The sequence below is a fragment of the Trichoplusia ni genome, chromosome 26 (genome assembly GCF_003590095.1).
Source record: "Trichoplusia ni isolate ovarian cell line Hi5 chromosome 26, tn1, whole genome shotgun sequence".
Lineage (NCBI taxonomy): Eukaryota > Metazoa > Arthropoda > Insecta > Lepidoptera > Noctuidae > Trichoplusia > Trichoplusia ni.
In genome coordinates, this window is record NC_039503.1 from 634679 (window position 1) to 662635 (window position 27957).

The 27957-nt window shown below is 38.3% G+C and overlaps 3 protein-coding genes and 1 non-coding gene across 7 annotated transcripts; all 4 read right to left on the reverse strand.

Moving 5' to 3' along the window:
• Nucleotides 1–75: 75 nt before the first annotated feature.
• On the reverse strand, nucleotides 76–12136 carry LOC113505543 (protein-glutamate O-methyltransferase-like). 3 transcript variants are annotated; one of them, XM_026888314.1, is made up of 16 exons: nucleotides 11846–12136; nucleotides 9553–9658; nucleotides 9154–9371; nucleotides 8620–8776; nucleotides 8025–8237; nucleotides 7570–7647; nucleotides 6727–6801; nucleotides 5803–5974; nucleotides 4865–4950; nucleotides 3865–3926; nucleotides 3361–3467; nucleotides 2530–2633; nucleotides 1779–1956; nucleotides 1339–1465; nucleotides 697–821; nucleotides 76–206 (listed from the first exon to the last, which is right to left on the reverse strand). In XM_026888314.1, the coding sequence occupies exons 1-15, from the start codon at nucleotides 11953–11955 to the stop codon at nucleotides 710–712; spliced, it is 1905 nt and encodes a 634-aa protein (XP_026744115.1). In that variant the 5' UTR covers nucleotides 11956–12136; the 3' UTR covers nucleotides 76–206; nucleotides 697–709. The 3 variants fall into 3 exon arrangements, with proteins under 3 accessions (XP_026744115.1, XP_026744113.1, XP_026744114.1); XM_026888312.1 differs by lacking the exon at nucleotides 11846–12136 and adding an exon at nucleotides 10773–11258; XM_026888313.1 differs by lacking the exons at nucleotides 6727–6801; nucleotides 11846–12136 and adding an exon at nucleotides 10773–11255.
• On the reverse strand, nucleotides 10041–10113 carry Trnak-uuu. The gene has a single exon. It is a non-coding gene; the product is annotated as a tRNA-Lys (tRNA).
• A 2828-nt stretch (nucleotides 12137–14964) lies between the features above and the next one.
• On the reverse strand, nucleotides 14965–19371 carry LOC113505557. Of its 2 annotated transcripts, none has more exons than XM_026888333.1 (4): nucleotides 19354–19371; nucleotides 17617–17697; nucleotides 16545–17277; nucleotides 14965–15995 (listed from the first exon to the last, which is right to left on the reverse strand). In XM_026888333.1, the coding sequence occupies exons 2-4, from the start codon at nucleotides 17687–17689 to the stop codon at nucleotides 15887–15889; spliced, it is 915 nt and encodes a 304-aa protein (XP_026744134.1). In that variant the 5' UTR covers nucleotides 17690–17697; nucleotides 19354–19371; the 3' UTR covers nucleotides 14965–15886. The 2 variants fall into 2 exon arrangements, with proteins under 2 accessions (XP_026744134.1, XP_026744133.1); XM_026888332.1 differs by lacking the exon at nucleotides 19354–19371 and adding an exon at nucleotides 18414–19133.
• A 4007-nt stretch (nucleotides 19372–23378) lies between these two features.
• Nucleotides 23379–25355, reverse strand: LOC113505706. The gene is made up of 2 exons (XM_026888513.1): nucleotides 23546–25355; nucleotides 23379–23471 (listed from the first exon to the last, which is right to left on the reverse strand). Exon 1 carries the CDS (start codon nucleotides 25353–25355, stop codon nucleotides 23712–23714), a length of 1644 nt encoding a protein of 547 aa, XP_026744314.1. The 3' UTR covers nucleotides 23379–23471; nucleotides 23546–23711.
• Between the last annotated feature and the right edge of the window lie 2602 nt (nucleotides 25356–27957).

A 27957-nucleotide genomic window follows, 5' to 3' on the forward strand; every position in this document is an offset into this window, starting at 1 on the left:
TTTGACTTTTAATTCTCAAAATAATAAAAGGATCAAACATCATTTCTATAAAGTCGGGCAATAATAAAACACAAATAATGATTCAAAACGGTTTTAATTTGTAAATAGAAGACTTTGAATAAAAACACTTATAAATAATGACGTAGATAGGGTTGTGCCAAAATATGACTATGTGTATAACAACAAAAAATGAGTTCAAGCAACATCTGTAAAGAAAAAGAACATTTTATTAATGTCAGTAATTTTAATTTCAAAAATCTGTTGAACTTTACTACTAGAAGGCAATAATCTCTACATACACAATTGTTTTGACTATTTGCAACTTATCTCAAAAGCGACCAAACCGATTTTGATAAAATGTCATCTTGACATTGCGACTAACTAAGAAAAAGAGAAGGAAAATCTTATTCTTATTTTCTTTTTCACTTGAAAACATACTTTAAAGTAAACCACATAAGGTCCACAAATGTTTGACATCAAAATTAAAACAAATTTAACGCGTTCTCAATGCCAATTTCTTGATAAACAATTATTCACTTTATGACAATATTTTTAAAGGTTTCTATACAGTTTTGGTTGCCTAGCAAATGGTTTCACACAGCGCCATCTAGTTTCAAAATAAGCAAAACTAGCATTATGAATACTAGACAACTGATCAACTGATGTTATAACATTCAGTGTAGTTTCAATACTTACATGACAATTATCATCAAATATCAGTGTGTTCTGGACAAATAACGCCGAAGCAGGTACGGCAGTAGTCCATGCAAGGTCTGTCGGCTACCTTCAGCGCCTCGCCCTTAGGGTAGTACTGTATCACGCTAAGAACAAACATGTATATTAACTAGATATGTTCTAGACTTTTCTGCAACTGACACTTCGAATATCTGGAAGGAGGAATTATCCGCGTCAGCTCATGATTAAGGACTCCGGTTGGGTCCGAAACTAGTCGGGCGATACCGATAAATACGTGCGAGTAAAGCGTTTCATCATTGAATAAGGAATTATCCGTTAGCCGAATAAAAATAAAATTGAAGAATTGTTGAATTGAAGTGGAGAAAAAATTAAAAGAATTCCATAACACAAGTGCTTTAGCAACTTATTTATATTATTTACTAGCTTTTCGCCCGCGGCTTCGCCCGCGTCGATGACGGTTATATCGTGTTTCCAAGAAAACTCTTCAAAATTCCGGGATAAAAACTATTCTATGTTCTTTCTCAAGGTCAACTCTATCTCTGTCCCAAATTACATTAAAATCGGTTCAGTGGTTTAGACGTGAAAGCTTAACAGACAGACAGGGTTACTTTCACATTTATAATATTAGTAGGGATCACTCACCCGTAATCACCTCTCTGCATCCACTTCTCATCTAGACTGGTCAGCTGATCCCACTTGCCCTTGGGCAGACCACAGATAAGCTCAGATTTGACTGTCCGTACTGCTATTAGAGGCGCCGGAGTGAAACCTGGGCAAAAATGCATAATAAGGATAATGACTGGGTACAAAAATTATAACGAGTTCCTCCATGTTTCGGAAGGCACGTTAAATTATGGGTCCCGGCTGTTATTCCTACATCTTTGACAGTCGTTACAGGTAGTCAGAAGCTTTGTGTGACAACCAGTCTAACCAAGGGGCATCGTGTTACCCAGGTAACTGGGTTGAGGAGGCCAGATAGGCAGTCGCTCCTTGTAAAACACTGTAAGTACCAGCTGAATCCGGTTAGACTGGAAGTCGACCCCAACATAGTTGGGAAAAGGCTAGGATGATGATGTATATACCTTGTAAAGCGTGTTCGAAGGTTGTAGTAGGATTACAATTCCTTTCACCAAGAAGTTTCCGGTAGTTGAGATCTCCTTTAAAGAGCACCGCCACGGCGTATTGTAACTTCCTATACATATTGTAATCGTATTTCTTCATGTCTTTAAATGGGTGAGGGTAGGTCCAGTAGTCTTCCGCCTAGAATATTATGAAGAATGGTTGAGTGTGAGACGGACTCCAGATACCAAGGGTGCTGTAGAAATAGGCTTAAAAATGGTAATTCAATAGAATTTTTGAGTTTACTAATAGATGCCTTTTTTATATATTTTGTCAAAGAAAACTGTTAAAAACAAACTTCTAGCTGAAACGGTTTACGATATACATTCTGGGGACAGACAGACAGACATCATTGCCTCAACGTCAGTTCTTAAGAAAAAATAATAATTTAAAATTATATGAACTTCTTTCCAACAAGGGTCAAATTAAGTTTTATTATGTACTAGTTAAATTTCCTGCATAGTTAGAACTACAGGCATATTTTTTATAGTTTCAGGGCAAGAGTCAAACTGCAACTATTTAACAACACTGGCCCAAATGACCTCAATAGAGACACTTATCAAATACTGAAATCTTTATTGCATTCCACAATGTAGGCTTAGGTGGTAAACATTTTTTGATCTGTAACAATCGTGGACCCTGTCGGGCACAGCAAAAGATAATATAAATGTGGGTGGAGAGGACTTATCTATTTGTCTGTATCTTTATACTAACCATGACAGCAAACACACCATCCTTGAAGTACTGATCCCACTGCGTCGCCACGGCGCGGAGATTCTCCGCCGTCAATATCTTAGGTCCTGGCGCTGATGCCTCTTCTATTGACAAAACGTATACACATGTAATATTAATCACTAAAAATCTAAATACACAAGGTTTTAACTGTCACTCGTCACTCCATTAAAATTAAATGTTGATAGTTGATACCAGTGAACTCTTCAATCAATCAATCATTTATTCATACCAAGAAGTCTGAAGTGTATTAAAAACATTTTCCCACATTTTTATACACTTGGTTTCTTGTTTGTTTGTTTGTCGTTCAGGTTGGATTTTTGTAACTAGGACTTCCCGTTAAGCTAGAAGGCTGAAATGTTTAGATTAACTTCAAACCCGATGACAATGCAATTTACAACTATAAAAACGGCTGGATCGATTTTGATAAAATTTGAATGTAGTGACATTTAAAAACGTGGGTATTTAGATTTTTTTAAATCTATTAATTTTATATTAAGATCTTTATAAGTGTATGTGGAATGAAACTACTTTTACGGATTTTATCGCGGTTTAATTTTAGATGGGGCAGACTGCCCGTGACCATGATACCTGCAAAGGTTTCGAAACGTCGGGAACTAAAATCTAAAATTAAACCGCGATAAAATCCGTAAAAGTAGTTTCATTTCAATGTCTAACATTCGCGTAAACCTAAGAAACCACTAAGTGTATGTGGTTTAGCCTTACTAATAAATAAATTACATAACATATAATTATAGATATTTGTACATGAACCAGTTAACTTTGTTAAGTTAACTCTAGTAGTTATATTACCGCCGGCGGGCGGCGGGGGCGCGCTGGCGGCGGCGGCGGCCGCGCCCGCTGCCGTCAGCGGGATCTCCTTCTCAAAGGTCGAGTTCATACACGCGGCTATCACGGAACTGGAACAAATTAAGTTATTTGGAGGTATTCGAACAATCAATTCTGTATATCGAGGTTCAATGCTGGACATAGGGATGTCACAAGTTGGGCCACAATATTGGTCCTTCTGGCGTCCGAATGTAGTCCGAACCGGTTTTAGGTACGAAGCCCATGACATTAAGTAAGAGTCGTCAGTCTGATCGGATCGGGTGCCTTGCTGAATGATTAGCTGGTAGCTTTGTAACAAATAATATACCGTTGAACGCTATCAATCTTTCGGACAGGTTCGCAGGATCAACTTCCAGAACAAACATATGGCTTTTAAGTATTCGTCTGAGAATTCCAAAGTAAGTATTATTTGCTGAAAAAATCTTAATTTGATAAACTATAAGAAAAAGAGTTTAATTTAATATTTACCTGAAATCCTTGATGGTAACATCGGAGACAAACCACGGCATATTCTTGACATGAAATCGAACCTGCAAACAAATGAAAAATTGAGAGAGTTTTTTAGAGCCAGTGATCGCAGGGTCGAACCCTGGCTTTGATTTATAAATAAATAAAATAAAAACCAAGAAAAACTGAAATGACTTATACTTCATTTATTATAGCATTAGACAGAAGTTAAAAAGGGTTCTTTTTTAAGGCACACTTTGCAACAAAAATACAACAAACATATTTACGCCGAATTTATTACGCATCTATATATATATCCGTTCGTGCAAATCACTGTAATTATTTCAATACTTAACCTTATGAAATTAAGTGACTTTCATTTAAATATATTAATTCAGCCATATTAAAATTCCAGTGTCCATGCTAAAAACTTAAAAGAAGCAGCGATGCACAATACCCGGAACGTTTTTCCCTTCAGTATAATCCTACCAGATCTAAGAGGTTACCTAATCCTTTCATAAGTTGTGACAGAAGGGATTTTCTCATTTTGTCGGTTTATGTCATTTGAAGTTTTAAGTCACAAAAGTATCTATCTGTGTCATTCACTTGTGAATACTGCATCCTGTTCGTTGTTATTGCCAAGTTTCGTGATTTTGTTGTTATTTTTTACTGTTAAGTTATTGTTTTCTTATCGTTACTAGTGTTGTTATTGGGTTGTTGTTTTGTTTTATAATTTAACATAGAAATAAAATGTTTCGCACTCCTGCTTCTACGAGCCTCTTTTTTCTAATGTTATAATAAATGAAGTATAGACTAATCCAAATTATTGCTGCCATATGGTTTAAAAAAATATATTATACTCTTGATATACTTTATTTCTTTTTCATAGCATAATATTAAAACTAAAATTTTTGTTTATGTTTAAATTCAGGCACAAAACCGAGTTTCCAAGTCAATCGCGATTCTAAACAAGTTGTATTTCGTTTTATTAATCTTCTCTACAAAAGAAGAATATCATTACCTTCTTAACAATCTTCTGTGCTATCAAGAAGTGAGCGAGGCATAAGTCAGCAAACAGCTCGTAACCAGCGTTGTCGCAAACTATGTCTGATGACAAATAAATCTATATTAAGTCTTAATAATGGTGATGATGCTTTTTGAAAGGGATGGTGGAAGTAATTATTGTGTTTCGGTTTGTTTTTTTTAGAATCGACCTCCATAGTAACCAATTTATTCCTTATGTAACGGGAGGATTACAAACATGCAAAGTATTTTTCCTAATTCCTCCTTTTTACTATTTCGGATTAATTTTGTTGCGGGTTCCAAGGCAGTTAAATGTTTCCCCCTGGGAAATACCAAACTTAAGTTTTTCGTTGGTTTCATTGTAGATCCTGGCTTACAGGAGTTGCAATGACGGGCATGTGTGGCGGGCTAAGTCCCAAAAAAAACATGCATAGCACATGCACAAAGACACCCAGACTGTGTGTGGATCATATAAATGCCTGTCTTATGCGGGGATCGAAACCGCGAAACGTCGCGTTCAGTGTGTTAGGCGTGATGACCTCAACCATTCGGCTGTCCGTGCATTATTATTGTTAAGGTGATGTTAATCTCGTCTTTAAGACAGTGATGATAAAGGCGATTATAGTTATAGTAGGGATAACGGTCCTAACGTTGATCAATTTGACAATATTGGTATTGGTGACAGGGATGATGTTAGCGATAATAAGGGTGATGAAGATTTAAAAAGTGACTGACGTTAAGATGAAAAAGATAACAATGATGGTAAAGACGATGTTAAAAGTGATGAAGGTTATAGTTATGATGATGACAAAAGACAATGGTATTTTTAGGAAGCAAGCACTCCTTTTCTTTTGCAATGATTACAGTTCAATTGAATACATACAGACTTAATATTCAATTAATAGGACTATGATGATGATATAAAACCAGTCTCACCAAACATAACAGCCTGCGGTATGGTCATCTTGGCGGGGCAGGGGATCTGCTTGGGGGCCTCTTCCTTAGGCTTTTCCCCTTCTTTAGGCTTTTCGCCTTCTTCTTTAGGTTTCTCAGCCTCTGAGGCAGCCGCGACCGCTTCTGCTGGAGGCTCAGCGGGAGGAGGGGGGACCTGGAGGTATAATTTACATTAACATACCTTCTTTAGGTAAAATTAGCTTATAGCGATGAAAATACTATTAACTTAAGTTAAAATGAATGAAACTACAGAACAGATATACTATAACGATGATTTTAGACAATAACTTAGCTACTTCATTTTTTACAACTGTGGTAAAATACCTATGATATTGTGTTTGATTTTATATTTAATATAACTACCAACTTTATAAGGTATGAGACTTCTAAAATATAGGTACGGTGAAGCAATCTACAATACCTATAGATAAACATCTATAAATCTAGATCTTTTTCGAATAACTAAATAAATTAAAAATAAGTCTTATCACGATGCAATGAACAAATTCAAATTCTTTGTCAGTGACCTCAGTAGCTTAATTGATAAAGCCACTGGCATGTATAGCTAGGCGTCGTAAATTCGAGTGCCTGGCGTTTGAACTTATTATTGCATTTAATTAAAAAATCAGAAAGACAAATACGAAAAATTCTAAATTTCAAAATTAAATAAATTTCACTACGGCTACGGCAAATAAGTTCAAGTTAAATTACTTGACAGATGTTATCATACAAAGAATGACAGATAACAGATAATCAGTGATTGTGAAACAGGCTCAATATAAGAAAGCTTCTATTCAAATAAAACTACTTTTACGGATTTTATCGCGGTTTAATTTCAATGTCGTTCAATGCGTAAACCTAAGAAACCACTACGAAAGCTTCTACTGAATAGAGAATTATATCAACCTCCTCTTTACAAATGGCCATGCCGGCAAGCGTCGCCAATCTATGACAGCTGCACTTGTACTTAAATGTTGTATTCTATAAGACATATTTGCTTTATTAATAAGTATCTATTATAAAGTATTTCTTATCTCCTGTCGCAGGTCTGCTGGCAGAAATTTCTAAAGAAATAAGCAGTACCTTTGTACCTAATGTATTCTAACTTTTATATTTCTCTTTGTACGTTGTGTGTACATTAATAAATAAATAAGATAAGTTGACAGATTAAATTGGAACCTAAAGAAGGGGAAAAGCCTAAATCTGAAGTTTCTGTAGAAGGTTTCTGTAGCGCCTCGGCGAGACCTGTCCAACGGTGTATATATGTAAGGTAAGTGTGGCGTATTTTTTATTTAAGGGCAAAAAAAACTATTTTTTGGCACAAATTCAATAATCATATACAATGTGTATTTGTATCGGGTTAATAAAATTAAAAAACTTAAAAAAAAATGTTGTCAATTGACGTCAATAATACTTGTTTCTTAAAACTACTTGGAAAAAATATTCGCTAGTTCTATTTTAGAGGCTATTAAAACTTATCTAGTGAGTACAATTACTCCCATTATCTCAATTTTATGAGATGAGCAGGTTTTTTTTCTTTTAGTCTTATCCTATTGCACTTATTTCTGGATACCACTGACAAACAGTATTGAAGAAACCTGAATTTCAACTATTGGAATCTGAAATCTCCAACCCGCAATGAGCTAGCGTGGTGATCAATGCGCAAACCTTCCCCATATGGTAAGATGCCTGTGCCCAGCAGTGGGACGTATATAGGCTGGTATTATAGTATTAATAACGAATACTTACTCCATCCACAGCCTTGTTCATAGCTTCTGCCTTAGAAATGATTTGGTCGACCATTTTAGGTGTGTCATCAACCAGTATCTGAAAACATCAGACTTTCAGTAATTTCAACAATAAATTATACCTCTAATAACATCAAGTAAATCAGCAGCAATAGGAAAGCGGTGTGACATTTGGACTATTAATTCAAAGTGTCCTCGGTTCGAATGTAATTTTATTTTTTCAAACGACTTTAGCGAGTTTTATTATAATTCAAGCACAAAAATAAAGATATCCAGACTCAGAACAAGCGTTCGTGAATCACACAAATGCTTGTAATACGTGGGGATCGAACCCGCGACACGTCGCGCTCATTGCGTTTGGCGTGGTGACCTCAACTACTCAGCCATCCGTGCGGTCAAAATTCTGACACCAGGTTGTAGCCGCATAAAAAAAGAAGATACACATATTGAACTTACCCTATCCTTATTCTCCAAGATCATTTGGAAGGGGTCGAGGTCGTACGCGTAGAGTGGTGCGGGGGGCGGGGGCTCGGCCTTGACCTTGGACTTCTTGCCGGTGGGCGCGGGAGGGGGGACCTCGAACCTCGGCTTCTCCTTGTCTTGAGTAGCCATGCTCACGACGTCCCCAAGAGATAAGGACAGGTCCGCTTTGTTCGCCCATAAGGCAATCTGGTTGTTCAAATGAATGTGTTAAAGTAATTAGTAAGTGTTACGGGTGTAAATAAATGTTGTTAGTTTTTTTAATTGAAAACAATTGGACAAGTTTTTTGTGTGACACTTTGTGTACACAGTAAATGATTTATATTTTAAATAAAACATACAAATCCATTTATAACAGCTTTAAATTATTATAAGTTAAAAAAAAATAAAGTATTTTTCAAGCTAAATTGTAGCCTTTGTTTTTCGTTTAAATAGTTAAGCTAATTTGACTTCAAAGATCTTCAATCTTAGCTTCAAGACTTCATAACTTTAAATTCTTTATTACGTCAAACCAGGTGAATGAACGCAAGTGAAAAAAATATTGTAAAAAAAAAACCTTCATACAATTTACCTTCAAGAGTGTAATAAAATCGTTTTTTCTTTTCTCTTTATCGCTTTTCTGCACCATAGTGACTAGTCTATCTGCTACTATACACATTAATTCTACGTTCTCGTTGAAAGCTTTGGTTTTTTGATCTTCGAAATAATCGAAATCAGCTAGCCCTTTCCTGTAAAATAAAGAATGAGTAACGCCATCTTGTGGTTGTATTAGGAAAACTGATGTCTTATTATGATAGCACACTGTTTTCATGCAATTTTAATAGAATAGTTTCGTTTCAAAATCCTTAAAGTTCCAATTTAGACGGCTAAAAATAAAAAATGTACTACGAACTAAACATTTCTGGAATTAAAATTTCTGACAAATAATGAAAAATTGTATCTGTAATTTGTAATAATTTCATATTACTGTAAAGTAATGTAGACGCCATCTATCGCATAAGAGGGGTCACAGTGCTTAATGACAGAACGAAGGTAGTCGTTCCTAAAAGTGGCAATAGATGGCGCTGTTAAAGCTTTAAAATAATAGTAATTTAGTACAACTTACGTCAATTCACACGCCTCCTTCAGCCGCCTGTACACGTAACATTCAGAAAATAGCCAAACATTATTAAAATATTTATCGTGCTCTTGATTAGCGATCCATTCGTTCCATTTCTTCGCGTCGGGAGTGTCAACGGTGAGGGGCTCGTAGCGTTTGTTCGTGACCAGATCATTCTTCAGCTTCGCTACGGCTTGCATGAAACTAGTGACGTCTTCGTTTGACTGAAATTCAAAATTATATAATTAATTAAAATATGAACTAAAAGGCGGGAGGAATACTTTTTACGACTTCTCAATAAACTTGAAATTAGAAAAACATATTATATTAGTAATTTTGGTACGTGTTGTGGTACAGTACAGTAAAATAGACTTAAATAATTTAAAGATATTTTTTTATACGTACCGCCGAATTAGCACTTTTGATTTTGTCTCCATCCCTCGATAATTGATCTATGATTTTCGTTAATATCACAGGCAGCCTATCTTTCAGAGAAAAGTATGCGAAGCTCCTGAAACAAAAAAATATTAATTTTAGGTTTCGAACAACACTCATATTTTATTACGATGAGTTTTTTTTATTATAAGCCGCGAGCGCGGGTAAAGCAGACGGGTCGAAGAAAAATTATAAGATAAAAAAGATGCCAATAAAATCAGTTAAAAAAAGACCCAAAAAAGGTCAGTAGGCACTAAAGGTAGTCAGGAAATTCACTAAACCTTTATTACAAACCGCAAATTATACTCGCGAATGATTAAACTTAAAATGAAGAACAAAATGAAACAAAACAATTAATAAGAGTAAAGTTATAAATAATATAAGATATAATACAACATAATATTATAATTGACTTTACTAAAATATTGTACAAACATAAAAAGATGCAAAAAGAAAGCCGCCCGAACAGGGACTTGAACCCTGGACCCTTGGATTAAAAGTCCAATGCTCTACCGACTGAGCTATCCGGGCCATGAATGATATGGTGAAATTATCGATTTAGTTCTGCGAGCATGAATGTTCAACCAGCTATTCTTTCAGTTTGTGTATTAAATATAAACTGATGTTCAAAGCTATTTAAAAACTTTATTACTATGATTCAATTTATGTTATCAACATGAAAAAGGCACAAAATTGTATGAAATATTTGATTATTACACATTTTTTTATATATTATTGACATTTATTTTAAGTAATTCTGTTTTTTTTTTCACAACTTTAAGCTTATTTATTTAAATAGCACTATTGGTGTTTATTATAGTATGAAATTTTTATATTGTATTTAATGTAATGTTTGGTGCATACAACTACCAATATCAAGAGTCTCTAGAATCAAAGTTCAGCTGCGCCCAACATATCCCAAGATATGTTGGGTTCGGTTAGCAGTTACACTGAGATTGATCCAATTACCTTAACTTTTTTAAGCATCTTCCTATCCGACCACAATCACTAATTGTTATTCTAAGTATGCTTTTAAACATTTATAAAGGTGCCCAAAAATACTTTGCACACTATGGCACTGAGAAAAGTAACACAAGACAAACTAAAAAAATCTATAACATCTCATTTTACTCACAGTATCTGTGTATACATAATCATACAGCCAAAAATTTTTTTTTTTAAATACATACTTTTTAAAAGTTCCTTGCAGAGGCATATTCATTGGCGTAGCGGTCTCCAAGAACGGCGAAGGTAATTTAACAGGTATAAAAGGACCTCCATAGATAAAATCAGGTCTAGTGTAAAACTCTTCGCTCAATTCTTTTCTTAGAGGTAGTTGTATTTCGTTTTCAATGGCCTGTTCACTGCTTTTCCCTGATTTCTGTGGGGTACCAGACGCTGAACCTTTACGAGAGCCCTTTGACGGGCTGCCGTCCTTTACTGGACTCCCTGTTCCACTTTTCACAGGACTCCCCGATCCGTTAGTCTTTGTTGGACTGCCCGGCGGCGGCGACGATTTTGGTGAACTCATTTTTTGTTGGTTTTGTTTTTATTTTATGCCATAACCGAATAGATGTTACCTAGTTTGTTGCGAAAACATACGATTTTTTTGTTGTTGACATTCCAGCTGACATTGACAGTTTTGACAGTGCTTTTGAAGTTCAGGGTAGGGTGTTTGTGAGGTAAGTAAAACACTATCACCGAAATGAATTACTCCGTAACGCATTAAAATATATTTTAAGATTCATGTTATTTTATATTATTCACCGTTTAATTCAGTTTATCACTTACGTTGTCGTATATTAACAAAACAAAATATTAAAATTTGGATCAAAATTAGAGTTTTGTGTGACACTCATTCATTAGAATTTACTTCAAGGAGTGCCTTTTCAGCGAAAAACAGAATGTAAATTTTCCACAATGCTATTATTAGTTAACGCAAGAAAAAAATCATTTTCTTTTAAAAATTGTTACGAGCTCCGTCAACGGGTTATTTTGATACGTACGTGTACGTGTATACGCACTTAAATTAGGTACACTGTGTTATACGACTTGCGTCAATTTATTTTAAGAACTGTGGCTATTATAACCATTATTTTGTTTATTTAGGTATGTAAATCTCTACATTTACATACCTACATTATTGAATGCATGTATTTGTATGACTTTTCTGACTCTTTGAAGTTTGAAAGTAAGTTGAGTACAAAACATGTTAAGTACTTTTTTTATAGCCTTTTATTTATAAATCCAAATAAACACTAACCTTCCATATATACCGCATAAATCCACTTCAAATGGTGTCATTAATCTCATTACCGGCAAATTCTGAGTGTCAATAAAAACTCCATTGTTGTAATTCTCCGGATCGTCCATTTTTGACAGATTTCTTCCAAGTTACGTGTACGCTACGCGTCTACACAATTTTGTCGTAATTATTGACCGTGAAACTTCGCTAAAAATAGCTCTGGCACATCAGCTGGTCCGATCGATACTAATTTCAATCCTTGCAAGTTATCTGTCAATTTAACTTTCTGTTTAAACAATAATAAATTAATGATAACAAAACTTGACCTTGTGTGACCTTGAGATGAACGAGTACTTATGAGCGTGACGCATACTAGATGGCGTTGTACAACTAGGTATTAATACCCTGCCATGGTACAAGTAGATTTATGAAACGGATGGTCTTGCTGAATTAATTACTGATTCTCTACAGGCCAAGATTGCTCGGACCTAGTGCGAGAGAAAAAAAACGCTTTGTTCGAGATTGGTTATCACAAGAATGACTACTTTTTTTCGGGGTGAAGAACTAATGACTTCAGCGTGGGGATGTGTCGGACCCTCGCCTCGTCGAGTAAAATTATCATCAAAAACGGGATCTTTCGTTCACCCGAGATTATATTTCTAATAATAGAGTATGAAACTAAAATTTGTTATTTTGACATTTTACTAGTCAAGGAATCTGGTAATCTATACTCTATACTAATATATAAAGCTGAAGGGTTTGTTTGTTTGTTTGAACGCGCTAATCTCAGGAACTACTGGTCCAAATTGAAAAATTCTTTTTGTGTTGAATAGACCAGTCATCGAGGAAGGCTTTAGGCTATAAAGTATAAACCATCACGCTGAGACTAATAGGAGCGAAGATAAAATGGAAAATGTGAAAAAAACAGGGGAGGTATAAATCATAACTTATATCTTCTACCCACGGGGACGAAGTCGCGGGCAACAACTAGTAGGAAAATAAAACAGAAGATAAAGTTAAAAATAATATATTAAAAATCATGCAAAGTCAGTAGCAACAAACTTAATAATACATAAAACATTTTGTACTTAAAGTACGACACAAAACATAACTGTCTTGACAGTTTTTAAACCCTTTTTAGTACTCTAATGAATTATAACGTAAGGGTAACGTTTACATAAAACACATCAACAAACCGAATTAAAATCATCTGAAAACCAACATATTGAAAAATAATGGCGCATCTTACATACCTGTCTAAAAATAGATAAAACCAGTAAAAAATCTTACATCTACATTTGAAATAAGTAGGGGGCTTATTATGTAGTCTTAATTTTTCATGTTAACTAGAAACTTACATGAGTCGATAATAAACCCCCTGGAGCCTGTATATATGAAATATAATTGTATGTTTAGAGAAAAAGAAAGAAGCTGTATAGCTAAATAGCGCCATCTCTCTTTACACTTTGAAACAATGTAATATTACATAAACAGACCCGAAATAAAAAAACAAAAACTTTCTTAAAAACCTCATTTGTACTAAAATCATCTCTAACCTAACACGAAATGGATATCTTGGAAGATAAACACAACATTTCATAATTCATACAAAAAATCATGAGTCACATTTCATTTTTATAGAAAATCAAAATTAAATACAGACACTTTTCAAAATATTTTGGACTCTACTGAGCTGGCTTTGAATAGTTATCTGCTTGGACCTAACATTTATTAAGTCACATACAGACTCTCTTGTGAGAAATGTAGGTAATTCGTTTTCATAGATCCTTTCGAGAACAGATTCGAGCCGAAAGTTAAATACTAAGTATTGATAATAATAACACAAGCAAATAATTAGAACCAGTACACTAGTATGCGATAACTGGCCTACGAAGACATTAAAGCGGCGAAAAGAGAAAATATTACTTTCTTCAGAAGAATTTCAACAATTTTTTTGTACAAAATTTGTAATCACAACAAACTTATTCTTATCTTAAAATGCAAGGAAAGTAACAAAATAATGTCTTATGCATAAAATACTTTAAAAAGTATTAACCCATTGCTTTGCCTGCCTTGCAGTGAGGTACTAACAACTTTAAAAATATAATTATACAAACATACGAAAAATTGTCTTACAACAAATAAAATTACTATTTAAAATCTTTACATCTGAAGAATAGAAATGCCTATTCTCCATATTAGGTCCTTACAAAAAGGTAAACAATCTTGTTCTCATATTTCCTTTTACACATAAAAGACACCAATATTGTTTTTTCTTTGTACCAAATTACAGATCAAGAGAACATTAAATATTTAAACTTTGAAATAGAGATGAGATCAAAATTATTATTCATAATTAAGATTATATCAGTTAAAACTTAAATAATACTTATGATGAAACTTAGTCAAAGATACACATAATGAGATCAAAAATAAAATTACTTAAGTCACAAATATAAGCATTGTTATTATTTTCATAATTTAGCAGGTGTTGGTGGTGAACTATTAAAACTATTTAAAAAAACGCGTAACAGTCTCTTCAACAATCGTATTTTTATGTGTCTGTTATATCCCATACACTTGATAGATACAGGAATCAGAAGCTATTAATAACAATCATTAATATAAAAGTACGTTTTAATTAATAGTATTAATACTATTAATGTCCTAAATAATAATAGTGCAATTATTTAAAGTCAAAGGACTATGAGCTAAATTATTGAATGTTACATAAAAAAACACTCGCGCCAAAACGAACAAGTCCTTAAAAACTATGATATCAATGATTATGATAGTTTAAGTCAGTCATATAATACTTTGGATTATTAAACATAATATAAATCAGTCAGATATTAGTCACAAAATAAGAACATGATGATAATTATAATATAAATTGAAGTTTTAATTGTCGAAATGTAATATTGAAAGTTGTACATATTAATGATTATTATGGCATTTAAAACATTAATTAGGTTTATAGTTACGAATAATTAAAATAAACTTCCAAAGTTTTAAAATTGTGTCATTAGAAATGCAAATGGATTTTCGGAATTAAAATTTTCATTTAAGCACTTCTTTCTCCCTACAGATAAAAATGTTTTCTGTTTTAATTACAAGAGACTGTGAATTACAGAAACATTAATTTTTAGCACAAGTGATCAATACATAACATTTTTAAGTCAATTAAAAGTTACACATGATTTAGAGTAAAAAAGATATTGATTATGGAAAACAGTCAATCGTCATAATATTAGCCCAGATTCAAAATTGTCAAAAATACACATACAAAAGATAAATGTTTAAAAGAATAGAAAATCTTGTGACATGATTACAAGATACATAGTTAGTAGTAGATAGTTTTAAATCACTTATCTATAAGTGTTATCATACTGCTCAAAAGTGTCATCTAAAACCAGGGTTTAAAGTTTAAATTCCAATGCCAGCATAAAATCTTATAAAATAGTAAAATATTGAAGACACACTGACATAAGTCCTTGAATATTTTTATCTTAATTGTTGTTCCCAAGGTTCCCTAACTATAGTATTTTTTAATTACACACTTATTAAGTATATACTTGTGTGTTAGAACAGCTAAGAAATCAGACAATCTTATATCTATATAATATCTAGTGCTAGGTATCACACAAGCAATCATAATTCTAATACAATTATAATTCTAGTCAAAATTACTATCAAATCTTTGTCTTCATGAGATCATAATTAAGTCTTATTCACTACATGAGAAACTGGTATCAATAAAATTATCTACTGGAAAAATGTCAAAAATATATGTATTTATGTATAGGCCTAATAAATAATATGAATAAACTCTTTGTGCGAAAGTGCAATTCTAGCCCCATTCAGTTTTTATGAAACAATATGAGCTAAAAAGAAAAGTTTCAATATCCCACTAAAAAAACAGTGGAAGAAAAATGTTTCCTTATTCAAATCCGTTAAAAATGTATACTTTTTTAATTATAAACAAGTCAATGAAATACCAGGTTATAGACAATTACCAGCAATAATAATAATGAAAACCGAAATAATATTATAATAATACTAATAACGTCTCCTACCATTGCTCTTTATTCTAGTGTTCTTCAGTGTGATAGTTGTAGATTGCAGAGGCTGGCCATTGTTGTTGCTTCGTAGAATTGGACAGTAGGTGCTGTAATGATAGATAAATACATATTAGTAACTCGAAAAATATGGAAAGGTAAGTCTAGGTACGAAAGGTAGGTAGGCAAGGCAAAGGCAGTTTAATTCTGTTACAGAATTCTGGTGATAAATCTTGACTCAATAAGAATAATGCAAGGGATGATTATGTAGTATTAGAAATCCTCTGTATTTTTTGAAAAGACAATATAATTTTAATTGTACATATAGACTACTAGCTGTTGCCCGCGACTTCGTCCCCGTGGGTAGAAGGTATAAGTTATGATTTATACCTGCCCTGTTTTTTTTAACATTTTCCATTGTATCTTTGCTCCTATTAGTCGCAGCGTAATGGTTTATAGCCTAAAGCCTTCCTCGATGAATGGTCTATTCAACACAAAAATAATTTTTCAATTTGGACCAGCAGTTTCTGAGATTAGCGCGTTCAAACAAACAAACAAACTCTTCAGGTTTATATATTAGTATAGATTGATAAAACATACCTATTACTACTAATGTCTCTTGTGTTATTGAGTCATAAAAAATTATAAAATATACTTACATGGTATGAGCATTGTCCCCTGAAGCTCCACATGTAGAACAGACATGAGACCTCAATATTGGACAGGTCACAATATTCTGATGACCAACTTTCTCCTTGACTGTGTGTGTCATGTACACCAACGGAGTCTCTCCATTCTTACGGCAGAATGTGCACATCTTCGTAGATCTTGAGTCCTGGAACTTTGACGATCCAGGACCATAATTCTGCGCTTGAATTGGAATTTTGAAAGGTGAAGTTGGCAAATACGGAGTGTTCACAGATATTGGTGATGAATTTGCCAATGTTGGCGAGTAATTTGGAGAGTAAGAATTATATTTTGGTCCTGGTGAAACTGGGGTTATTGGCGCTTTGAATTCGAATCCTTTGTTTTCAGTCGGGAATAACTCATAGAATATATTCTGATTGCATTTTGTTTGTTCCAAACTTGGTGGTGTGGGCGGATAGAGTAGATCATCAGGTTGCCATGTTTGAGGAATCATATCTTGTGTCAGTCTTGTTGGTTCCAATGTTGGTGGCAAACGTTCAGTGTTGTCAAATATCTTGCGGCCGACGATAGGGCGTTGGCGTCTGACTGTCATTGGAGTCTCGTATCCTTGCCTCTCATGTAAATCAGGGAATGACTCTGGTGATAGTGAATCTGCAGAGCTAGATGACCGGTTGAATGATGTAGTTTGTTGGAATGGGGATCTGAAGCCAGAATCTGTTGATGCAGTTCTAGTGTGGTATGCCTCTGAAAATGTTATCATGTAATTTAATAGTTTGTTATTTGTTTGTACTCAGTAACTTACAAGTGCATGAATAAATAAATGTAACGAAGTACACCAGCTTTGCTTACAGCACGAAAAATGGTTTAATTGAATGCTACGAAGAAACCTGATAGCACGGTTATAAGTTCGGTAGAGTATTATAGTGACTATTAATTAGTAAAATTCAGATCATTATTGAACATTAAAATAAACCTGCTGGATTCTTTTTAGACTCAAAAATTACTGCTGAAGTGCTACCCATTCTGGTTTAGTAAAAGTTTTAAAACTTCATGACAACAATAAACTTTCAAAAGAAAACTTACCATTTTCCATAGTTCTAGGAAACAGGCGGTTCATTTCATTCATATAATCGAACGCACTTTTCGTCGGATACATTTTGGCACCTGAAATAACACAAAAACATTCAAAAAAATAATAATATAACAATATTTACATATCACGTAAATAAACCAAAAAAGTCATCCATTTTGAATAGATGCGACAACACGGAAATGACGTAAAAAAATAAAATGGTCGAATAGTTATAAAACTCATTAAGTTTATGTAAGTGGAAAACTAAAAAAGGTTTCACTGGTTTTAATCTTAATTAATTAATTAACTATATAAAACAAAAGTTTAATAGGCAGATATTATTGGCAATTGAACTGGAATAAAAGCTGGTCACGCAATGCTCATTGGTATTTGATTTGCCAGCCATTTTAATGTGATTTTGGTCAATTAAATAATAGAATACTTAAAATAACTACAACAGATTAGGAGTAATAAAATACTAATAAATTACAATTTTAAATGTAAATTTACTTCTCACAAGCACTATTACTTCAGCAACCTACGTTTCATACCTACGAATTTCTATTACGCACTTTAGGTCACTACAAGTTAATTAAATAGGTAAATAAATAGATATTCTAACATGATTCTAATTAGTTTACGCACAAAAATAACTAACACGATGCACGCGAGCGAAAAATAAGCAATCATACCTAAATAACACCACACAGAATAATCACAATGAATTAGGTAGGTATAGTATTTACGAAAGTGATCAAATTACCACAACTAAAACAAATGCTAAAACCAAATAGTTATAAAAACTTACCTATGGTAGAACACATTGAAATTCAGCACGTCTTTACGCCTCAAAGCTCGCTCTCGAAATGCAGGATTTTAAATAAGAAATAAATAATATTTTTCCCTTTCGGCTATTCTCAAAGGATGCCGCCAAACGTACAAGTGCTGTGGTTAGTAGACACGTAAGTACGATGTTCGATTTCCGATCGAAATTTGTATATATTTTTGATATCACTTATTTACTGTTATTATGAATATTACACATTTAAATAAATACATTTTGCTGATATCTGATATTGTCTCTTTGTCTGTAGTTTACGTGCAAATTTTATTGATTTTTCGTTTATCGTATTTAATGATTTCGATATGTACATACATTTTAGTTTTCAATAAGATGTAAACTACCAAACGATTGGAATAAAAACAAATTGTAAAATGAGTCATGTTTGCAATAGTAAAGCTACATTTTTGGTCAAAGGTGAGCCGCCTTGTTTGCGGCGACATCAAAAGGAAGCCGACAAATATTTCTACACTTCTTCTACTCCACGTTAGATGGCGTGATTAAAGGTTTTCTTTGATTTAATTAATTTCGTTTTGATGGGTTCTTTCCCTGATTACTTTTACTTCTAATTTACGTGATATTTTGACGTATCCGATCATTCAAAATTCTCGCAAAATTAAAATCCCATATTAAACTAAATAACTGATGTAAAACATAAATTAAACACGTGAAGTCGTCTCTTATCACTGAATAGTAAATTCTACTCATAAACTTTGATTGGAAATATGTTTTTTTTTTGTATTAAATATTTACAAAAAGCGTAGTAAAAAACTAAAATAATTTCTCTTAAATACTTTCTCGGGGAACGAACCCATGATGTCTTAATAACAAAAAACATACAAATTAAACAGCCAGTGTTACTCGCATTGATGTTATGCATTATAACCCCATTTGGGTGCTTACTTACGCTAATTTCCTCTGGATTAAAGTCCGTATTGCGGGAGACCTTTAAAAAAATAGAAAAGAATTGAAACAGACCAAAACTTTTTTTTATAAAAAACGACTTTCGCATTTTCATATATCAATGCTCTCGCATTAGGAAGTCCAATCCTGGGTATTCTTTAGTAATCGGCTGCATTCATAGGAGTGTGTGGATGGGGGGAGGGGGGAGGGGTGGTGCCCAGGATACACCCCCTAAAGCGAAAAGATGCGGAAACGTATTTTTTTGAGATTTTTTGAAATTTAATTTTGAGGTTAGGAGTGTCAAAACGGTGTTATTGGCTTGGTCGACGGAGCCCCGCTTCGCGGGGCTCCTACTTCTGGGTGGTTTAAAAAAAAATAACCACTTCTAACCTAACCTGTCCATGTCGGGGTGCTCCGAGTCGGGGTGTTAACTATGATGATGGTTCTAGATTTAGTTTTATACATTTCAACATTTTACATAAATTTCGATTTATATGATAATCATCATAACAATTTAGAAAAATCACAATACGAAAACACGGAACATAAACAATCGCGAACGAAAAGCGAATGAACTAAATGAACTATTGGAATGTAATTACACTCTTTGACAGTTGAGTGACACTTCAATATGACGGTTAGAGTGAGAAAACACTAGTTTTTGCCATACTTGGTACTTGGTACTTGGTGATGGGCTCCTTTTTCCGCACGTAGGCTCTAAGTCGGCCCATTGTGCGTCAGGTGGCTTTGGGAGGCTGTCAGTCCAGCCATCCCAACTCCCTCCAGAAGCGCAGAAGTCTCCTGGGACGTTCGCAGGCTTCTGTGACGGAGCTCGGTGAACCGAGGATCCCTGCCCGGCATTCCGCGACCCCCGTGCACTCCAGGAGCACGTGTGCCGCTGATTCTTCATGTTGAAGACAGCCTCTACATAGTGGACTATCTGTAACATTGATGGTGAAAAGGTGTTTATTGAGTGGAATGTGCCCGGTCAGCGAGCCCACCACTATTCGTAAGTCGACCCGCTTTAGCCCAATCAGGCCGCGAGACAGTTTCGGTGAACGGATAGGGACCGCCTCCCTTGACTGTCTGCAGCCGTTAACTGTAGCCCAGCGATCGTTGTGATTGTTAGTAGTCTGTCGCCTTAGCCATGACCTGCACTGGCCAAAGGGCACAGGCAGGTATGGCCGGGGGCCAAAGATCCGCGTGTCCGATCCCCTCCTTGCCAGCTGATCAGCAGCGTCGTTTCCTAGGGATCCGCTGTGGCCTTTTATCCATTGCAGGGTCACCATGTTGCTTGCAGCAATGCGCTCAAGTGCTTGGTGACACTCTTGTATCAGCGACGATGTGATGATGTAGTTGTCCAGTGCCTTCAGAACCGCCATGCTATCGGAGAGAATCCTGATGGCTTGGTCCTGGATCCCTCTTCTTTCTATAGCTCTGGCCGCCTGGGTGATGGCTACACACTCGCACTGGAAGATCGAGTTATCTGCACCCAGAGGTATTGATATGTTGATGTTCAGGTCCATTGAGAATACTCCTGCGCCCGTGCTTGAGTCCGTCTTTGAGCCATCTGTGTAGACGCGTACCTCGTGTATTCCCGAGGAATCTTGTTTGTTTTCTGTAGTTTGTATCGTGTATGCTTTGTTGAAGACATACATCCTAGGTATTCGGTCACATGGTGCATTCAGCATTGGTATGGACTCAAGGCTTTTGTGCCATATGTCACCATGACCTCTAGATTGTGCGCGCCACAGTCCCGAGTGTTGTAGTCTTGTAGCAGCCACCGCTGCCTCTTGTTGTATGAAGAGATCCAGCGGTGGCAGTCCAAGCAGCACTTCCAGAGCCGCTGTTGGTGTTGTTCTCATGCATCCTGTGACAGCACAGCATGCTAGCCTTTGGAAGCTTTGTAGTTTATCCATGGCGGTAGTTAGTTTGGTCCTGGGCCACCATACTACCGCTCCATATGTGATGATTGGCCTTATTACGGCTGTGTACAACCACAGGGTAATCTTGGGTGAAAGGCCCCATCTTTTCCCCATTAGTCTTTTACATTGCCAGAAGGTGATGCAGGCTTTGTTGAGTTTTTGTTCTACATGTTTATTCCATAGCAGTTTGTTATCCAGGGTCACTCCCAGATATTTGACGTCACTGGTCAAACAGAGTTCGGTGTTGAATAGTTTTGGTAGTTTTAGGCTTGGCAGTTTGCGTTTGTTGGTGAATAGTATGAGTTCCGTCTTCGTTGGATTTACGGAAAGCTCGTGGTCTATGCACCATTTTTCGACTGTCCTTAGAGCAGAGCTCATAAGATTGCACAAAGTACTCTCACATGGTCCGCTGATTAGGACGGTGATGTCGTCCGCGTAGCCCACCGTGAAATGGCGTTGTGCGTTGAGTCTTGTGATGAGCTCGTCGACCACCAGGTTCCACAGAAGCGGCGAAAGGACTCCACCTTGAGGACAGCCTCTCGCCACCATGGCCCTGGTTGTGTCATTTACGGTGAGTTGTATGGCCCTGTTCCTGAGCATGTCATCTATCCATCCGGCTACCGTTGGATCAACGCCATGTCGTACTAGAGCCTTTGCAATGCTAGTAAAGTTGGTTTTGTCAAAGGCTCCCTCAATGTCTATGAAGACTCCTAGGGTCGACTGCTTTGCCGATAAGTCTCTTTCGATCGTGCTGACCACACTGTGTAGTGCCGATTCTGTTGATTTGCCCGCGCTGTAGGCGTGCTGGTTTGGGTGAAGCGGATGTTGTAGTAGCGCGTTTGACCTAATGTCCCTGTCGCAGAGCCTTTCCATCGTCTTCAGAAGGAAGGATGTCAGGCTGATAGGTCTGTAGGACTTTGGTTGTGTGTAGTCACTCTTGCCGGGTTTTGGTATGAATACTACTTTCACTTCTCTCCACTTTTGCGGGGTGTACCGGAAGGCCAGACAGGCTCTGTAGATACCTACCAGATGCTTTATCAGCCCCTCGGCGCTCCATTTCAGCAGACCCGGGAATATCCCATCTAGGCCCGCTGTTTTAAAGGGGAGGAAGGTGTTTATGGCCCATCTGACTTTGTCCTCGTCGACAATTCTTCGGGCGGTGCTCCAGTCCGACGCCTGCGGCACGTGTATCTCCGTTCCCAGCCATCCTTTCTCCGTGGTAATCCTACAGCCCGGGAAGTGGGTTTGGAGTAGAAGTTCGCATGTTTCATCGTCGGTTCTGGTGTATTCACCGTCAGGTTTTTTAAGGGATCCTATATTGCGCTCAGGTTCGCATGATAGGATCTTTTTTACCTTGACTGCTTGGTTGTTGCTTGAAATATCTTCGCAGAAACGTCTCCAGGCTTCCGTCTTCCTGAGTCGGATACGCTTCTTTAGACGTCGCTGGGCTTCCTTATAGAGCTCCCAGTCTTCTTGGTATTTGGTGTTCATTGCTCTGTTGAACAGTTGTCTTGTCCTGTGGCGGAGTTTGTCTAGCTCAGGTCCCCACCATTGGTTCGCACCCCTCGGTTTGACCTGGGGTAGTGTTGAAGGACAGGCTTTCTCAAAGCAGTCATTCAAGAGATGCGTTACTTGTTCCACATGCTTCTCGATGTCTGCAGTGGTGCCGTGGTGGATTTCGGCGTCTGCCTCCCTCAGACCTTCCGCGGTTAAGCTTCTGAACTTGTTGCGGTCTATCTTCCGGGGGTTTCGTCTTGGTGTTGCAGGAGCGATGGCCATTTTTAGTTGGTACCGAATCCACCTGTGGTCCGAACAGGTTAGCTCGTCAGACACATGCCAGTTTGAAACGTGCTGAGATATCCGTTCGGTGGCTAGGGTGATGTCGATTATTGTTTGCGCTCTTGAGGTTACAAAGGTCTTCTTTGAGCCCCTGTTGAGGATATTAAGGTTAGTGGAAAAAAGGTAATTCATGAGTTCCTCACCTCTCGCGTTGGACTTATCCATGCCCCAAATGACGTGGTGCGCGTTGCAGTCCGCTGAGATGATGAGTTCCAGACCTTCTTCTTCGCACCGGGTGATTAGTGCGACCAGCGAAGCCGTCGGTGTGACCTCGTCGCCCGGCAGGTAGGCAGATGCTATTACGACACTCGATAGGCTATTGGATGGGTCTACCAGGAGCCTCACAGCCGTGAGATCCCTGGAACAGAACTCAGTCATGATTATTGCATTGTAATGTTTTGGTATTAGTAGGCAAGTACGTGGGTTACTTACGGTGCTGTTGACAATCAGTTTGTGTCCTGTGTTGGTGAGACCACAAATCCTGCCCTTCCTAATCCACGGCTCTTGGATTAGGGCTATGGTCTCCGTAGAGTCCTCCAGCTGCCTGCACAACATGGCCGATGCAGTCCGGCTGTGCTGGAGGTTGGCCTGAATGGCTTTAATGGGGTTTGGTCGGGGAGCTGTCGGGTCCATCACTACCCAGCAGCATCTCCTCCCTCGCCTCGTTCTCGACGCGCCTCCACCAGTCGACAGCCTCCGGGGTAGATTCCCGGGGCCGGGCCGGCGTGTCTGCAGACATCTCCTGGTCCATGGATGGACCCGGGTGTCGCAGGACGCTGGTAACCGCCTCTACTGGAGCCTCTGTTGCCTCGCCAGGGGCGAGGTTAAGAGGCTCGTCGTTCGGTGCGTTGGTGATGGGCGCCTTTTCCCCCTTGTTGTCGTCCTCTTCTTTTTCGTCTACGAATTTAACGTAGACCGACCCTAGCTTATAACGCAAGCGCCGTTCCTTTTGCTTCAGGACTTCGGCCTCCTGCATGGGTATCCCCAGCAGTAGCCTGATCCCGTCGCATTCGGGCGTACGCTGTGCGTTATATAGACACCAGCTGTTGATGTCGTAGGTGTCGGCGTTGGCTTTGTGTAGACGGATGCGGAGGCGGTCTACGTCGCCGTCGGTGAAGTCGGGGACGTAGACCGCCCCCTTGACACGTTGTGGGATATCCCTTTGCCGACATACGACCAGCTTGGTGCCGGGTATCGGCGAGGGTATCTTATTAGTCGTGCGGCGCAGCCAGTTCAGGGCGAACTCGTCCTCGCACCACATCTTGATGACGCCTTCGCTGAGGAAGGTTCTTCCTCTGAACGCTGGCGTCCGCACTGTGGGGTCGGTGGAGAAGATAGTTGTATCGTACTCCTCCATTATTCTCTCCTGAATGAGCTGATACTGCTCTTCTGTGATGGCGCGGTGAGGGTCATACCGCACGGCCACGCAAAGGTCGTTAGACCTCAGCGCGTCGGCGTAGTTGACCGCTCCTGGTCCTAGGGATGACCGGCTTAGTTTGGCGCGCTTGTCTTTCTCTCGCGGCGTCAGAGAGTCGTCGGGTCTAGCCCTCTTACCCCCCTTCGCCGGTCGAGATTCCAGCGCGGCCTCTTCCCGCCTCACCCATCTCGGTCTGCCCCCGCGTTTTCCACGCGGGACTGCTCTCATTGCAGCTGCTTCATTGCTGGCGGCGCCGCCAGACTCTCCGGGGCGACCGCGAGAAGCCCCCCCGCCTTCCGCGTCACCTGCAGCGGAATTGATTCCCGCGCTGGCAGCGGAACTGGGTCCCGCGCCTTGGTTCGGCTCAGACGTCGGGGCGGCTTTGGCCATTGCTGACCTCGCCGGGGCCGTTGGTCGTGGGACCTCTGGCTGTGCCCTTCTCGCGACCGCCTCTTCAAGCCGGCGCAGCCGCTCAGCGCGCGCTCGTCGTCTACGCTGGCCTCTCGAGAGTTTCTCGAGGCCTTCCCTTCCTGGGGTGCTCGGCGCCTGTGTGGTCTGCCTGGCCAGCGTATCCTTTTTGGGTTTACCCTTCCTCTCCACCACCTGCCACAGTGCTTCCGCAGGGCGGGTGCAGGGCGGCATGGCAGCTTTGAGGTTGGACAGGTCCAACGGGTCACTGTTGTTTACCTGCGCGCAAGGGAGCGCAGCAGGTTGTCGGTTGTGGTTGTTGGAGGGATGCTCACTGGTTGGCGTCACATCCCTCACCGGCGCGTGTGTCGCTGCCGGCCTGGCTTTTGTTGTTTTAGTGTCCCGTTTGGTATCCATGGGATCTTTTAGTTGGTTTCGTCCTCGTAGCTTCCCACCCTCCTTGGAGCCCGCAAAAGGGGGCGCTGAGCACCGAGCGTACCCAGACGCCAGGATTACTACGAGGATATAGGTCCCCTCCCATGCAGCAGACGGCGCAGTCCCCCGCCGAGATCGTGGCCGCGATTACCTTCAGGTGGAGGGTAAGAACCACCCGATGTCGCCGACCTACAACCGCGACGGAACCGCTCGCCTCCACATGTTCAGGAACCTCGCCTGGCAGCCCTCTGACGGGTTGCCGCAGCCGATTGGCCTGGGGTGGCTGGACCCAGGCCTCCCGTTTTGGCAGAAGTCCAGACCAAAGAGGTGTGTTGCTTCCAGACGACATCTGACCCGGCCATCTTTCAGCTCAACCTCCAGGTTTCCTTCGTCCTGCCTTACGGGTCTCCACGTACGGCACAAACACGCGGGAGGATGTTTACCTTACCCTACATCACGGACTGTTGTGATGAACGGGCCCGCGCCAACATATCCTCTTATGAGACGCGGTGCAGGTGGAGGTATTTGTGTGTGAGTGTGAGATGAACTTACATAGACTGCGTACATATATACATAGTGGGTAATATATATCTGCTTCATAAGGTATAAATTACATAAACCTATATATGGTGCGTCCCATTGTGTCAGTCAGCCATCGTAAGTGATGACCGAGTGCCCCAAAGGGACGCGGGCCCTCCTCTTTTATCCGGGCTTGGGACCGGCACCCCAGCCCCCTATGCGCAAACACAGAGGCGAGCTGTGGAGACAGTCCCCAGTGCGCAAGCACAAAGGGGCTGCGGAGGCAGAGTTAAAGCCATTTTGCCATACATTATAAAATTTTCTGTTTCATTTTTGAGAATTAACCTCAAAACTTTAATTTAAGATTTCTCAAAAACTACACATTTCCGCACAAAAACATTTTACATTATAACTCGGGGCATCATTGCCGATCTATTAAAACACCCAGTAATTCGTGCAGCCCATTTCTAAAGTCAACCCCCAATCCTTTTGTCGCGGGGTTTCCACAAACATTCAACTCACATGCACAAAGACACCCAGACTCCAGACAAGCATTCGTGGATCACACAGAATATGCTTGTCCTATGCGGGGATAAAACCCGCGACACATCGCGCTCAGTGGGTTTGGCGTGGTGACCTCAACCACTCGGCTATCCGTGCATTAGGTACAATAACATTACTTTTAAGATTTCATCAAGTAGGTACTTTATTAGGTACAATAAATCATTCACTACAAACATGTATGTGCCTTTTGTACCGATTAACACATAATAGATTCCTAATGTCTCGTGAATATCACAATATCCTAAGTTATCTAATTCAGATCTATTCAGCATACGATTTTTTATATACGTAACATTACAAAACATAAATACTCTTTGATATATTTGTATATTAATCATGGTAAAGGTCATTCGAGGTCTCGCAAAGGATTTTAATCTTCAATCAGTGGTATCACCTTTTTAAGTACCTAAACATCTTAGTTTTTAGGATAGGTATCGATTAGAAATAAATACCTATCAGTAAATAAGTTTGTGTTTTGATTAGGTAACTTATGTAGCGTACACATAAGTTTTAGGCATTAGGTGTTAAAGCTTTTAGTCTGTCTGCAGCTTTATAAAATACTAGCTTTTCGCCGCGTTTTCGCCCGCGTCGAAGTCGGTTACATCGCGTTTCCAAGAGAACTCTTCAAAATTCCGGGATAAAAACTATCCTATGTTCTTTCTCAAGGTCAACTCTATCTCTGTACCAAATTCTATTAAAATCAGTTCAGTGGTTTAGACGTGAAAGCGTAACAGACAGATAGACAGAGTTACTTTCGCATTTATAATATTAGTAGGGATTTTAGCACTTGGGCATCTCGGAGTACTATTGTATATTCTGTGCTTGCTAGAAGTTTTAACCACCATATTGACATAGATATTCAAATACAACATATTTCTTACTCTGGATAACTAACCATGGCAACACTGGATAATATATAAAAAAAAAACAAACTATTAAAAAATATAAAATCCCTTTTGACATCCGCCCTCCAACCTTCCAAACGAACAACCAAGGTTGCAACTAAACAAACAAAATCCAAGATGGCGTATGAAACAAAAGCAAGCAAGTAAGTAGGTACAATATGGCTACATCTTATTGCAACACATTGTGTAATTACTAAAAGCTCGACCGCCTACAAACGAAGTGATCCGGATCAAAAAAACACCATGCGTTTTATTATTGTGTGTTTTTCGGCATAGATTAAGTAACTTACAGAAATGTGATGTTTATGTTTACTGCCTATCATAGAAATTGACTGAAATAAGATTATTAGGTAATAATTTGTAGAATGGTGTAAGTTTTATGAGAATTGGTAGAAAGGGAAATGAATTACAATGTATGTTTAAACAAAAGTAACATTAATTTAATTTCTAAGCTTCAAGCTGTTTTTATTTTCTTTTTGTGTCATTGTCTTTGTTGATTTATTTACTGAAATTTTCATGTACAATTGTGGTACATAAATCGGACTTAATGCCTTAAGGTTTGTTATAATTTGATTCTGCTTAACTTCAAAACGCTT

What these genes read in the sequence shown, in the direction of transcription:
- LOC113505543 (XM_026888312.1), bottom strand. Translation starts at nt 11,113, where the DNA reads ATGAGTTCACCAAAATCGTCGCCGCCGCCGGGCAGTCCAACAAAGACT. An exon ending in CTGCAAGGAACTTTTAAAAA is followed by an intron (nt 9,659 to 10,772) that starts GTATGTATTTAA and finishes TTTTTGTTTCAG; the next exon opens with GAGCTTCGCATACTTTTCTC. An exon ending in CTTCGAACACGCTTTACAAG is followed by an intron (nt 1,466 to 1,778) that starts GTATATACATCA and finishes ATTTTTGCCCAG; the next exon opens with GTTTCACTCCGGCGCCTCTA.
- LOC113505557 (XM_026888332.1), bottom strand. An exon ending in TCCTAGAACTATGGAAAATG is followed by an intron (nt 17,278 to 17,616) that starts GTAAGTTTTCTT and finishes TAACATTTTCAG; the next exon opens with AGGCATACCACACTAGAACT. An exon ending in GGGGACAATGCTCATACCAT is followed by an intron (nt 15,996 to 16,544) that starts GTAAGTATATTT and finishes CTATCATTACAG; the next exon opens with CACCTACTGTCCAATTCTAC.
- LOC113505706 (XM_026888513.1), bottom strand. Translation starts at nt 25,355, where the DNA reads ATGGATACCAAACGGGACACTAAAACAACAAAAGCCAGGCCGGCAGCG.